Here is a 14596-nt window from a genome sequence, read left to right as displayed (position 1 = left end):
GGACCAAAGGGTCTGTTTCCATGATGTACATCTCTATGACTATGACTCTATGGAGCGAAGGTCGTATACTGAAAGGCTGAGGGACTTCAGACTATTTTTGTTAGAGAGAAGAAGGTTGAAAGATGACTTAATTGTGACATAAAAGATAAGCAGAGGGTTAGGTAGTTTGGACAGTGAGAGCCTTTTTCCTCGAATGGCGATAGCTAGCACGAGGGGACATAGCTTTAAATTGAGGGGTGAAAGATGTCGGACGGATGTCAGAGGTAGTTTCTTTACTCGGAGAGTATTGGGGCATGGAAAGCGCTGCCTGCAACAGTAGTAGACTCACCAACTTTAAGGGCAATAAATGGTCATTGGATAGGCATATGGACGAGAATGGAATAGTGTAGGTTAGATGGGCTTCAGATTGGTTTCACAGGTTGGTGCAACATCAAGGGCTGAAGGGGCTGTACTGCGCTATAATGTTCTATGTTCTATGTTCTAAAATACAGGGTTGCTTGTAAACAATGTGCATGTCTGTGAGTTTAAGGCATTAATTTTGTAATAGGTCACACTAAATTTAATTACATGCTCAAAGTTGTAGCTTTATTGGAAATGTAATTTGAATTCTCAACTTTCAGTCATTAATAACCAAAAGTACTTAATAGTTTCAAATTTATTTAATACAGTTGCTGTATAAATTCAAGAAAGTATTTTCTCAAGCATGTTGAGAATTGCCATGATTAAATTAAAGTGGTAATTGTAACCCTCCGAAGTTTTATTTTAATAAGTATTTTTATTGAAAAGCTTTTTAAATCTTTTACAAAACACTTATATACAAAGAAAAAAAATAACACCATCAAAACAGAAAAAAAAGTAGTACACAAAACAAGGCCATAGCATAGTATCATTGTTAATAAACACCCCACTATTCTACCAAAACAAACGTATGTACTTAAATAAAACTAAACTACAAACATATGAAATAAGTACTACATTCAAATAACTTAAATAATATCTCATTACTTTATTCTATCTCACTCATCACACCTCCGCTGAGGCTCCCATCCCTGGGAATACCATCTACAGAACCCATATTCTTTTCCTTCCAGTCTCCTCATCCCGGGGTCCCACTGGCACCCTTACTGATTCCCACGGCTATACCACGGCCCTGACTAATATTGCCGATAAGTCTGCGTCAATGTAATTTAAAAAGAGCCACCACGTCCTATAAAACTGTTCCGTTTTGTGGTGCACCATATTTGTGAGATTATCTTGGGGGAGATGCTCCATCTAGCCTACGCCACCCTGGTGGTTTTTCTGATGTCCAATTCAGTAGAATGTTCTTCTCGCGCAATGGGTAAAGATATTGCACAGTCTCTTCCTGTGTTTCCCCAGACAGGGCAAATTTGGCAGCTCCAAAAGAAGAATTACTGAATCCATGTTAATTTCAATCGCCAGGATCTCCTTTCGCTCCCTTACTATAGCACTCCAGTATCTCTGAATCGTACAACATAACCGGTAGCAGTGTGTAAGATGCCTATACTCATGTTACATTTGGGACATTCTGGTGACGCTCCTCTCTTAAACTTAGCTAGCCTCTCTGGCGCCATATGAGCCATGTGTAAGATCTTCAATTGCATAGCCTGCGCTCTGTTACATACTGAAATTTTCCTTACGTTCTCCAGATGTCTTCCCATATCTCCAGTAAAATGTCCTCTCCTAACTCTTGGTTCCACGTCATGCAAAGTCCTTCCATATCCCCCAGAGCACGGCCTTTCTGTAAATGATGTAAAGTACTAAGTGAAAGAGCACCTGTACACCGGAGTATTCTTTTCTCCGCATCTGATTTTTAACACTGGACCAGGAGTGTGGTCTTCCTCTGTATATAGTTCCTTATCGGGAAGTATTGGAAAAGGTCCCTATTGGACAATCCATATTTCTGATTTAACTGATTAAATGACATCAGGACGTCCCCCTCGAATAAATCTCCCAAACATAGAATTCTCTTATTCTCCCATGTCTTAAAGCTAGAGTCCATTGCCCCAGGTTTAAATCCTTGGGCTTCTACCAACGGGGTAAATAGCAAAGTCTTAGACCAATTGCCCTCATCTTGCCTCATTACCCTCCAGGCTTTCACCGTATTTAAGGTAATTAGACTGTTGCACTGCTGGGTCACGGATTTCATCTTGTCCATAAATAATAAATTAATTAGAGGATATCTCGACTGTGAGGCTTCAATATCAAGCCAAATTGACTCTGAATTCACCCGTACCCAGTCACCAACATATGTTAACAGAGCACTTATTTGGTATTTCTTCAAATCTGGAAGATACACCCACCCCCACCGACTCCCCCAGCCTGCAGATGCTGCAATTTAGTGAATTTAATTAGAGGACGCCTATGGCACCAAATAAAGGACTCTTGCCAACCATTAATTCTTCGTCATACTTGTCTAGGTAACAACAACGGGAGCATTCTCATGAGGTATAGCAGTCGAGGAAGGACATTCATCTTAATCAGGGCTATTTGGCCCAGCCACGATAACGGTAACCCCTCCCACCGCTGCAAATCCTGTTTTATCCTTTCCAATAGTTGTATATAGTTAGCTTTATACAGCTGGTGGAAGGAAGGGGTAATAACAATTCCCAAGTACAATAAACCTCTTGGTGACCATCCAAACGGGAATTGCATTCGATCCTTCAAGTTAGGCACCTCCACTAATCCCCCTTCCGGCATGGCTTCTGATTTTGTGAAATTGATTCTATAACCTGAGAAACTACCATATGAATTAATTGTTTGGATCAATCGGGGAATAGACTTCTCGGATTGGCCAAGAATAAAAGGATGTCGTCAGCATATAGGATGATCTTATGCTCCCCCATTCCCACCTTTGGCGCTACTATTTCAGAGTCCCTTCTGATAGTTTTGGCTAACGGTTCAATCACCAAGGTAAATAGCAGCGATGATAAAGGGCACCCCTGTCGCCTACCTCTTCTACTATTAAAATTATTTGACTTAACACCATTTGTAATAACTGCCACCTTAGGATCATTATACAATACTGCTACCCATCTGGCAAAGGATCCCCACCCAAACCAAAACATTCTAGAACCTAAAATAGATACGGCCATTCTATCTGATCAAAAGCCTTTTCTGTATCTAGGGAGACCATCAACCCTGGAATCAATCTTTGCTGACATACCTGTACTGTATTCAGTACTCTACTAATATTGTTCGAGAAACTGCAGCCTTTAACAAAACGTGTATGGTCTTCTTTTATAATATGGGGCAAGACCTTCTCCAACCTCAAAGCCAATATCTTTGATAAAATTTTGAAATCTACATTCAGTAGCAAGATTGGTTTATATGAAGCACATTCTTCGGAGTCCTTCCCTTTCTTTAAAATAAGGGAGATATTAGCCTCCCTAAGAGTGGCAACAGACAATCCTGTGTATAAGAATATTTGTATATCCCCAGAAGTGGGTCCACTAACATGTTTATGAATTCCTTATAGAATTCAGTTGGGAATCCATCTGGCCACGGTGCTTAGCCACCCTGGTGATGTCTTATTGCTTCCTGCACTTCCTGTACTGTTAAAGGCGCATTCAAAAGGGAAGCCTGCTCTGTACTCATATTGGGGAGGTCCAGACTTTCAAAGAAGGACTGCATTCCCATTGTATTGTGTTTGCTCCCATCCGACCGATATAGCTCTTCAAAATATTGAGTCATAGAGATGTACAGCACAGAAAAAGACCCCTTGGTCCAACATGTCCATGCTGATCAGATATCCTAAATGAATTGAACCCCATTTGCCAGAACTTGACCCTTATCCCTCTAATCCCTTCCTAACCATACACCTACCCAGATGCCTTTTAAAGGTTGTAATTGTACCAGCCTCCACCACTTCTTCTGGCAAATCCCATGTATAAGCTGCAGCAACCACCATTACCTTGAGAAGCAACAGTAATTTAAGACAGACCTGTCCCTTCCAAATTACAGGAGATCTTTAACGTGCACAATTCTCTAAACCTAGCATTGATCTTTTTCAATTCACAGGTAATCGTATTAGCCTTCTCCCTCACAGATGTAATAGATTGGGAGGCGTTTCTCCTCCTGGTCAAATAAGCCGGATATCTACCAGGCTTATTTCTGAATTCAAACAATCTTTGTTTGGCTAAGGAGATCTCTGTGTTAGCCACTTGTGTGTGTATTGAGTTGAGAGCAGCCTGGAGAGATGTGACCCGCTGAAACTTAAGCAATGAAAGCCTGTTATAATATGTTTTCTCAGCTACCTTCAGTCGGGCCTCCAGCATCCCTTGCTGCTCCTCCCTCTGCCTTTTCCTAGTCGTCAAATATAAAATGATCAGACCTTGTAAATATGCCTTAGTGGCCTCCCAACGTATTGCTGGATTGCTAGTTGTAATTGAATTAATATCCCAAAAGGTCCAAAGCTCTCTTGTAATATATTCAATAAATTTACTATCCCCTAACAAAAATGAATCCATGCACCAGTGTCGTGCATTCATTCCACTACCCTTAGCTTTAATATCTAAATATACTGGTGCATGATCCAAAACGGCTATATTCCCAATTTTACATGCCAATATTCTGTCCAAATCATCAATTGGCATAAAAAACATATCAATTCGCGTATGACATTTGTGTGGGTTGGAATAAAATGTGAAGTCTCTGTAACCCTCAGAAGTTAATATGTTCAAATAAAGACATTTTGTGGCAAGCATTCATGATCAAGACATACATTAAATTCTGTTTCACAATTCATCCATAGGCTCAAGATCCCATTTTGTGGAAAATGATCTCTACAAACAAGTTAGATTATGTGTAATGAATACCTACGCAGCTATGCAGGATGCTGCACAATATACTTTTTAACCAAGAACAAATAAATTTTATGATCATCAAAAAATGGTGTAAGCACAAATGTATCATCAGATCAAAAAATAGGTAAAAATGTAGATATTGCCTTAGCTGAAAATTGATATACTGTTGTGACGCTGAAAATGTATGTATTATCCTTTATTAAATGGTCTTGTGGAATTTGTTCATGGATAACTTTTTTCAACAGTAGTAGTATCAAAAGCACAATCTATTATAATGTTTCATTACAGCCTTATATTCTTGTAGAATATACATTTGATAGTATATTTGCATAACAATAAAGATAATGTATTAATTTATCTGGAACTGGAGTCAAAATCCATGGATTTTTGTTAAGCATTCCATTTACCTTGAGTTTGTGAGTGGATTCAAAAAACGATTTGTCCTATTATCACACAATTCTGGTCATGTGGGTACTCTCATTATTGATTTATAGTTGTCATATTAATTGTTGTATTGAGCTTAAGGCTTACATTGAATCAGGGAATACCTTTGACAAAAGTAACTTATAATATTCATACAAATATAATTGTAATGTTCTTCACCTGGCAAACTGTGTTTGCAAAACGAATATTCAGTTTCCAAATGTTAGAAATATGCAGAAGATGATTCACTTGGACCAAGTGATTCACTTGGACACATGCTATTTATTCTTTCATGGGACCTAGTTTCATTGGCAAGGCCAGCATTTGTCGTCATTTCCCTGTTATTTCACAGGAGTTTCAGAATTAATCACATTGCTGTTGCTCTGGAGTCACACAGAGGCTAGACTAGGTAAAGATGGCAAATTTCATTTCCAAAAGGGGCTTTAGTGAACGAGATTAATTTTTACAACAATTGATGACAGCTTCATGGTCACGTTATTGAGGCTAGCTTTCAATTCCAAATTAGTAATTAACTTAATTCAAGTAGTTGAACTCATTATCTCAAAGCATGAGCCTGGACATCTGGATCACTAAATCAGTGATATTACTACTCCAGCGCTAACATTCTTGGTGCTATCAGCTTTTTTATCCCATGGGTCACAGATTCTCACCTAACTCTTCTTCTTTTTAAGACCTAAAAACATTAGCCCAGCTGACATGTAGTATATTTAACAAATTACTTATGCTGAGGGACAGTTACAAATTGAAACTGAGAAAAGGTAAAAGAACTTGAAATAACTAGCTCCCCACCCCACCTCACTGAACTGCAAGGGATACCTTATCATCCAATCACTTACCTTCTGTTGATTTAACCTTGTTAGAATTTTGTTTGCAACTCAAATTCCTTCCTCCCCACTATTAGATGTTGGCTCTTGGGGATTAAACAAAACAATAAAGTTTTAAAATTAACTGTTAAAGCATTATCCAGAAAGCAAGATGATATTTATGTTTCTGCACAAGATCCTGTTTTGCGTGGAGAATATAATCTTTAATATTATCAGCCTTTGCTAATACCTTGCCATAAAAATCTTAGATCACTCCCAATTCCCTTTTGTGTATGGAAGGATGAATAGTATAAAAGCTGCCATGTTGTTTGTGACATGCACACGCACATTCAAATACACTCAGGATGTAGATAATTCCAGGTATTTTGCAACCTTTCCACAGAATTGTTTATACCACACGGGTCATAAAGCTGCTCGTGCTATCAGTCAGTTCCTGGACACACATGGAGTTGATCTTAACTGTGACAGCATAAAACTGCTGACAGTGAGTTGACAGTCTGTTTACATTTATCTAAATTAGTACTTTCATTGAAGTTTAGGAAAATAAAAATCAGGAGAAATGTAAAACAAGCTGCCAACTTCCAACCATCCATTTTGACTATCAAAGAAAGTCAAGATTTTACTTGTGGTATTTTTATTTCAGAATTTACTAAGTTTCTATATTAAACATACAAGTGTATAGAATATCTTACGATTATACTTTCATTCTAAACCTATTTTGACTTTATGGCTGTACTTTCATTCTATGTCTGAAAGAGTCATAGAATCACAGAGATGTACAGCATGGAAACAGACTCTTCAGTCCAACTTGACCATGCCGACCAGATATCCCAACCCAATCTAGTCCTACCTGCCAGCACCCGGCCCATATCTGCTGTGCTCTTCCAGCACCACTAATCCAGATTATGCTTTGTCCCTGACTGTTTGACTCGCTTCTCTTCTCAACTGTACCAGTCTCAGATTGATCTCTTTCCTCACTATCTCTCTGGGTCCCATCATCCCGCCACCTTAAAACTTTAAATCCTCCCGAACAGCTCTAGCAAATTTCCCTGCCAGTATATTAGTCCCCTTCCAATTTAGGTGCAATCCGTCCTTCTTGTACAAGTCACGTCTACCCCAAAAGAAATTCCAATGATCCAAAAATGTGAATCGTTCTCCCATATACCAGCTCCTCAGCCATGCATTCATCTGTTTTATGCTCCTATTCCTGCCTTCACTGACTTGTAGCACTGGGAATAATCCAGATATTACTACTCTCGAGGACCTCCTTTTTAAATTTCTGCCTAACTCCTGTAATCTCTCTTCAGAATCTCAACCTTTTCCCTTCCTATGTCGTTGGTTCCAATGTGGACTATGACCTCCTGCTGGCCCCTCTCCCCCATGAGAACCCTCTTTGAGACATCCTTGATCCTGGCAGTAGGGAAGCAACACACCATTCTGACTTTTCACTGCTGGCCACAGAAACATCTGTCTGTACCTTGGACTAAAGAGTCCCCTAACACAATCGATCTCTTGGAACCCGACGTATCCCTCATTGCATTAGAGCCAGTCTCAATACCAGAAACTTGGCTGTTCGTGCTATGTTCCGCTGAGAATCCATCAACCACTTCATTTTCCAAAACTGCATACCTGTTTGAAATGGGGATAGCCACAGAAGACTCCTGCACGACCTGCCTACCTCTCTAACCTTTCCTGGAATTAACCCATCTGTGTGACTGTATCTGAGACTTTTCTCCCTTCCTGTAACTGCCATCCATCACATCCCCTTGCTTTTGTAAATTCCTAATTTCTTCTAACAGTCTCTCCAACCCAATCTATTCAATCTGATAGGGTTTGCAACCAACAGCATTTATTGCAGATATAATCCTCAGTAACATGTAAACTCTCCCTAAACTCCCACATCTGACAAGAGGAGCATATCACTCTACTAAAGGCCATTTTTGCTACTTTCAATCTACAGACCCAGAAAATAGCTGTCTTACTCCTCTACAAAACACTGGTCCAGGTTAAATTAATACTTATGGATTATATTTTTAAGTTTAATTAAAAGACATATCTCAATACAACATATAGTCAAGAAAGAATCCACTCTACTCACTACTGCAGACTTACTGTAAGGCCACACTTAAACTATTCACATCTGTTTCTGTGCTGTGACCTCTGATCTTCTAACTAATTCATTAAACAAAGTTGTATACCATGCTTGTTTTTCTTTTATATCCAGAAGTGCTCTTACACACAACTGAACTGTTTTGTTTTGCACTGCCAAAACACCTGCGGTATTTTCATCTATTAGCCACCAGTGTTTTCCAATTGATTAATTAACATGTAAAATCTGTTAAAGACAGGGAGAATATTCCTTGCTTTTTTTTAATATGCAGAGTACTCTTAGATGCAACTGTATGCTTTTTGTTTCCCCAATCACTGAATCACACTGGTATTTTTTTCATCTATTAACTACAACCTCCAAATCACCCATGCTTCCAATTGATTAATTTATACGCAAAATTTAGACCTGTTCAGGGCATTGCAAACCATCAAAGATCAGGGAGAACACTTCCTGTTTTTACTTTCACTTGATGTATGCAGGGAATGTTGAGTTCAATAAGAAAGCTTATGTCAGTGTTAATATACTGATGCCAGAATATTACCACATAACTGCATCTCTATGACTCTATAAAAATACCTCTGGAAGAAGCCATTTGTGCTGTGTGGGAGTGATCATGAATGAGTACAAACTTGGTGCAGCTGAGATACGTCTGGTATTTTTTTCTGGGGTAGTTTAGATTAACATTCAAACTTTGACATGGACCTTCACAACTGCAAACTAGTAAACAAAAAAGCCCAGTTTAATAGCATTTGCCTGGCAATGGCAATTCAATCAACAGAAAGTGGTTGTATGAATAGGTGTTTCTGTAACGGGAAGAGAGAAAGTGAGGGCTGCAGATGCTGGAGATCAGAGCTGAAAATGTGTTGCTGGAAAAGCGCAGCAGGTCAGGTAGCATCCAAGGAACAGGAGAATCGACGTTTCGGGCATAAGCCCTTCCTGAAGAAGGGCTTATGCCCGAAACGTCGATTCTCCTGTTCCTTGGATGCTGCCTGACCTGCTGCGCTTTTCTGTAACGGGAAGCTGACTTCGCAGCTCCAACTTGGGTGGGAGTCACTAAAGCAGGCACATTTAGTGACTGCACAAGTGGATATGATATGAAACAAGTGCTAACTTTGAATTTGGTGCAGGTGGAAACTTGATGCAGAATGGGAGGGATGTGCTGGTTTTTAGACACTTTTCAGCCTCCAGACTTTGCTGGTTAGGCATTAATTTAGTGAGCAGGTAAGTGATTGTTGGCAATGTTCAAGATTTTACAGTTTCAAGTGCCATTTGGGAGATATATGTATTGCAATAAATTCGTAGCTTCACTAATTAAACTACTTAATACAATTACATACAGCAGTTGAGTGATATTTCTAAACTTGTAACCTAATTAAATGAAACACAATGATGGCAGGGCAGGTGATGAGCTGCAGCGTGTAGGACAGCAGTGTGTGCTGTGGTAAGTACATCTGCAGAAAGTGTCTGTAGTTTGAGGAACGTCACCTCAAATTTGATGAGCTGGATGTTATACACTAGAAGAGAAATGGTTCTGAACAAAATCCATACCCGCATTTCTGATGAAACCTTTAATTCAGCTAACCAAATTCCATAAAGCTCAGACCCCACTGATTACTATCTCCCCATAAATATAACAATCAATTGAAACACAATTAATCCTTCCTTAATACATCAATCACCCGTTCCCTCATCTATTACATTTCACACGCCTTCAGATCATATCAGATGATAACACTGGAGTCTGAGCTTTGGACACTGAGATTAATCAGGGAGGGGAAAAATCACTTGGACTCTTCAGGTTTCAGGATGTTGTTGCATCCTTTAAACAAGATACTTCTGATTTGGTTGATGCTCAGGAACATCAACTTGTGGTTGCAAGTCAGGCAAAAATGGGGACCCAGACAATAGCAGTGGAGGAACCTGAGCACCTTGATTGTCCAGGGATGATTTGTGGTTTATGCAACTTATGTGAATGAGAGCAACAGTTTAAGATGATGAGCAAACTGACCATAGAACCACTGTGTAGGACTCCAATCAAGTGGGAGAAGTGAAAAGGAATGTAAGTGTGGCAGGGGACCTTTTGGTTAGGGGTTAGATGTTACTCTGGGCAGCTAGGAGCATGAGTCCTGAAGGCTGCATTGCTTGCCCAGCAAGCAATTAGAGTCATAGAGATGTACAGCACAGAAACAGACCCTTTGGTCCAACTTGTCCATGCTGACTTGATATCCCAACCCAATCTAGTCCCACCTGTCAGCACCCGGCCCATATCCCTCCAAACCCTTCTTATTCATATACTCAGCCAGATGCCTTTTAAATGTTACAATTGTACCAGCCTCCACCACTTCCTCTGGCAGCTCATTCAATACACGTACCACCCTCTGCGTGAAAAAGTTGCTCCTTAGGTCTCTTTTATATCTTTCCCCTCTCTCATTCTGGATTCCCCCACCCCAGGGAAGAGACTTTGTCTATTTATCCTATCCATGCCCCTCATGATTTTATAAACCTGTATAAGGTCACCCCTCAGCCTCCAACGCTCCAGGGAAAACAGCCCCAGCCTATTCATGAAGCAACAACTTATTTTTGTATATCACCTTTAACATAATAAAACATTCTAAGGCACTTCAAAGGACCATTAAAACAACAAAGTATGACATCAAGCTAATAACTTCCTGTATCATCAGGTTTGCGAGCTCAAATTTCATTTAGAATTTGGGTGCACCACGTATTATAAAGTCATAGAGTCAAAGAATCATAGAGCACAGAAACAGATCCTTCCGTCCAACCAGTCTATGCTGATTATAATCCCAAACTAAACTAGTTCCACCTGCCTCTGCTTGGCCCATATCCCTCCAAACATTTCTTATTTATGTACTTTTCTAAATGTCTTTTAAATGTTGTGATTGTATCCTCTGGAAGTTCATCCCATACACAAACCACACTCTGTGTAGAAACAAAACTGCCTCCATGTCTTTTTTAAATCTTTCTCCTCTCACCTTAAAACTATGCTCCCTAATCTTGAAATCCTCCACCCCAGGGAAAAAAACACCTGCCCCCTAATCTTGAAATCCCCCAGCCCAGGGAAAAAACACCTGCCATTCAGCTTATCTATATCTCAGCCTCTTATGTTCCAGTTAAAAAAAAGTCTTCACGTAATGCTGAGAGATTGCTTCCATGTTTGTTACTGCACTTGTCAACAGAGACATTAAGCTGATGCCCTATCTTCCTGTTTATATGGACTTCTAAACATTGCATTGCATTTTTCACAAAAAGGGAAGTGCAGCTTTAACTCTATACCAATATTTAGCTTTTAACCTAAACTGGACCACCCCTGAAAATAACAGGACTTGCAATTTTGAATGCTTATTTGTGTAATGAAGGTAACTTGTCAACAGTGTGTTGTCTGCTCTCACTTTGAGGCTAGCAATGAACTGAATTGATTTGTTTATTGTCACGTGTACCTAAGCACAATGAAAAGCTTTGTTTTGAGCAGTACAGGCAGATTGTAGCATGCAAGGAGGCCAATCTATGGCTCAGGAAGGAGCGATACATTTTGTAAAGGTGCAACATGGGAGAGAACATGCTCCAAAGTTCTTGGACAATAAATATGACCCCTTGGTGGTGGGGTTAGAAGGAGGAGAAGTACGATATCCAGAGGGACCCAAGAGGTTTTCCAAATAATTACACATGAGGAAATTGAATCAGAGCCATTTAGGTCAATGCTGTTAGTCAAGTCTTGAAGACCTGGATGCAGGGCTACAAGAAGTTCAATGACCTGATGTGAAGAGCCATGGTCACTGAATTCATCCTCAAATGCCATATCCTGCCAACTACACCATTAGTCCCAAAGACTGTTCAATTAGTCAAATCCCCATAACTCACCTACAAACAATTGTTTTTAATCAAGAGTTAATACCCAAACGTTCATAGCTGCACTTCCCGCACATTACTACAGAGGGCCTCACACCATATCTCTCAGGTTAAACACATTGCCAGCTATTCTACCATGACAATCACAATACCCAAGTAGATGATGTTACCTATTTACAACAGAGGAGAATGCTTGCCATCAATGGAGTGGCCATCCCTGAGGCTGTCAGCAGCAGGACTGAAACCATCGAGGATGATGTATCCTTACCCATAATCGTTCTCATCACATCCACCTTTTGTTATCCCATCAACGCTCCTGGTTTATAAGTTGCAAAATGTCATAACCCATGGGCATCTTGATTCTCTGCCATAGCCTTGTTTAGGTACTTTTCTTTGACCAAGTTCCTGAGTGTTACAGATCCATACGTTGCTCCAAATCATGTTCCAACAATAGCCATTTGAATAATCTGATAATATGGCCTATTTCTATACAGTCTGTTCTTCAATGACACGATTGTTGTGTTCTCATGTGATCTCCCATTATAGAAATTTGTGCAATAGAAATAATGGGGCTTGTGGGAAAACAGGCTTCGAGATGGAGCACCAAAAAAATCTGTAAAAATCGAAACAAAAATAGTTAGCCTAACACAAACATTAGCACAAGTCTAAGTAAATGATAAGATCATTATTTTAATGAAATAATACAACAAATTTAACACTTCACCCTGAAAAACTGGAAGGTAACTTGAATGGGTTTCTGAGTTTGCTGAGTTACAGCACTATGCTAAGAAGACAGGGCCATCATTAGAATTATCATCACTTTCAGGTGCAGTTCTGGGTGCAGGGTTATGACGAAAAAAATATTTATCCAGAAGGATGGCTGTGGTTCATGTCCTTAGTTTGTTTCTTGGGATTAGCTTAAAAATGGCATCTACTTGTTGCTACTTTCCATCTTCCTTCTTTCATGAAGAAGCTGTTCATAGGGTGTCAGAAAAGACTTTTTGCCACAAACTGCTAATCTACTGTGTTCTGCATTGTAGTTATTGTCTTCTGAGAGCTGCAACTGCTTCTCAACTTCCCTCAAGAAAGAAAACTAAAAGAGAAGTGGGAAGTTCTCGTAGTGCTGCATCGTGGACTTCATTGTCTTATCTCCAGCTTCAATTTGCCCAGCAGCAACAAATTGTTGTAGATCAGCCATGGAGAGGTCTTCACAATGGGATTCAAGCAGCTCCTCAACATCCTCAGTCTCCGCTTCCTCAAATCCAACTTGCTTTGCAAGAGCAACACAACGTTCTTTGATTGCTGGGAGCTCCTCTGACACTTCAACACCTTTAAAATCATGAAGAAAATCCGACAGAAGCTGCCAACAAACTGCATGCAAGCAGTCCTTACTAATATCACACCATGATGATGTCAATAACATTCTTAATGTTAAAGCTCTTCCAAAACTGAGGAACACCATACTCATTATCCCCCTCAGTAGCTGCAATCAGCTTCCTGAATGCATGCCTTAAATAATAAGCTTTAAAAGCTGCTATTTCACCCTGGTCCATGGGTTGAATGAGACAGGTTGTGTTCAGAGGTAGAAATAACACTTTGGGAAAATGGGAAAATGGCTTGGTGCACTGTTCAGACTGAAGAGAATCTTGAAATTCAAATTTTTTCTCCTGCAATAATTTCTAAAAATATCTTCAAACATCAACAATAAGGTCAGAAAAAATCTGTTCCAACATCAAACCTCTTTTGCTTGGCCTGAAGTAGACACCTCGGTTGGCTTCCAGGTAACCTTTCAAGGCTCACACATTGGCAGAGTGGTACAACCAACACAAGTTTAAGCTTTAAGTCTCCACTAGCATTGGCACCCAACGATACAGTCATACGATCCCTTGCGACCTTAAAACCTGGACCGTGTGCTTCATTCTCAAAAAATGTAGGTCTGGATGGCATTCACTTCCAGTATAAACATGTCTTGTCCAAATTGAAGATTTGATCGAATGTGTAGCCCTTTTCCTCAATGAATTTTTTCACCACAGGAAGAACTGACAGCTCACATTCCTTGTCTGCACTGGCAGCTTCACCATAACTTTGTCCTTCCATATTCATAGAAACACAGTGAGATTTGCAAAGAAAAACTGTACCGGAAGTTACTGAGTACAGTATTGTACTTTCAGGAAGCACTTCACCACAAGGCACGAGAATCAACTGGCCATGTGATGTTAACCCGGGTCCAGTCCTCAGCGTATCGTGACACCGAGTGCCAGGGATGGAATTATGTAATAGCCAAGGGGAGTTTGTGTTTTTAAAAAAATGTTCTCCAATTCACCAATAGCGCTACAACCAAATTGCATTGATGCAATGTTCATTTTCGGAGAATGACCTGTACAGGGACTTGTTCTCTGCAAGTAAAAGCAATTTGTGAAACCTTGGGATCTACAGGTCCCTGTTGCTCCCACCATGAAATATTTTGACCAATCAGAGTTAACTTGTCAACCAGTCAGTATCCTTTACTTTTGTAATATAAATCATTA

The 14596-nt window shown here is 39.9% G+C and overlaps 1 protein-coding gene across 7 annotated transcripts in view; it reads left to right on the top strand.

Moving 5' to 3' along the window:
* The window catches only part of c6h11orf65 (chromosome 6 C11orf65 homolog), an 86301-nt gene extending 72943 nt beyond the window's left edge, over window positions 1-13358 (top strand). For 6 of the 7 annotated variants that reach the window (XM_043691853.1, XM_043691851.1, XM_043691850.1 and 3 more), the window contains one exon: window positions 4772-5107. In XM_043691853.1, coding sequence (XP_043547788.1) covers window positions 4772-4875 — 104 coding nt within the window. In that variant the 3' untranslated portion in view covers window positions 4876-5107. Of the gene's footprint in view, window positions 1-4771; window positions 5108-13108 lie in introns of those variants that run through there. The other variant, XM_043691849.1, reaches the window with a different exon arrangement.
* The last annotated feature ends 1238 nt before the right edge of the window (window positions 13359-14596 follow it).

This window comes from Chiloscyllium plagiosum, chromosome 6 (genome assembly GCF_004010195.1).
Source record: "Chiloscyllium plagiosum isolate BGI_BamShark_2017 chromosome 6, ASM401019v2, whole genome shotgun sequence".
NCBI classification, from domain to species: domain Eukaryota; kingdom Metazoa; phylum Chordata; class Chondrichthyes; order Orectolobiformes; family Hemiscylliidae; genus Chiloscyllium; species Chiloscyllium plagiosum.
The sequence above is the reverse complement of the archived record's forward strand: the minus strand, read 5'-3'. Positions and strand labels throughout refer to the sequence as shown.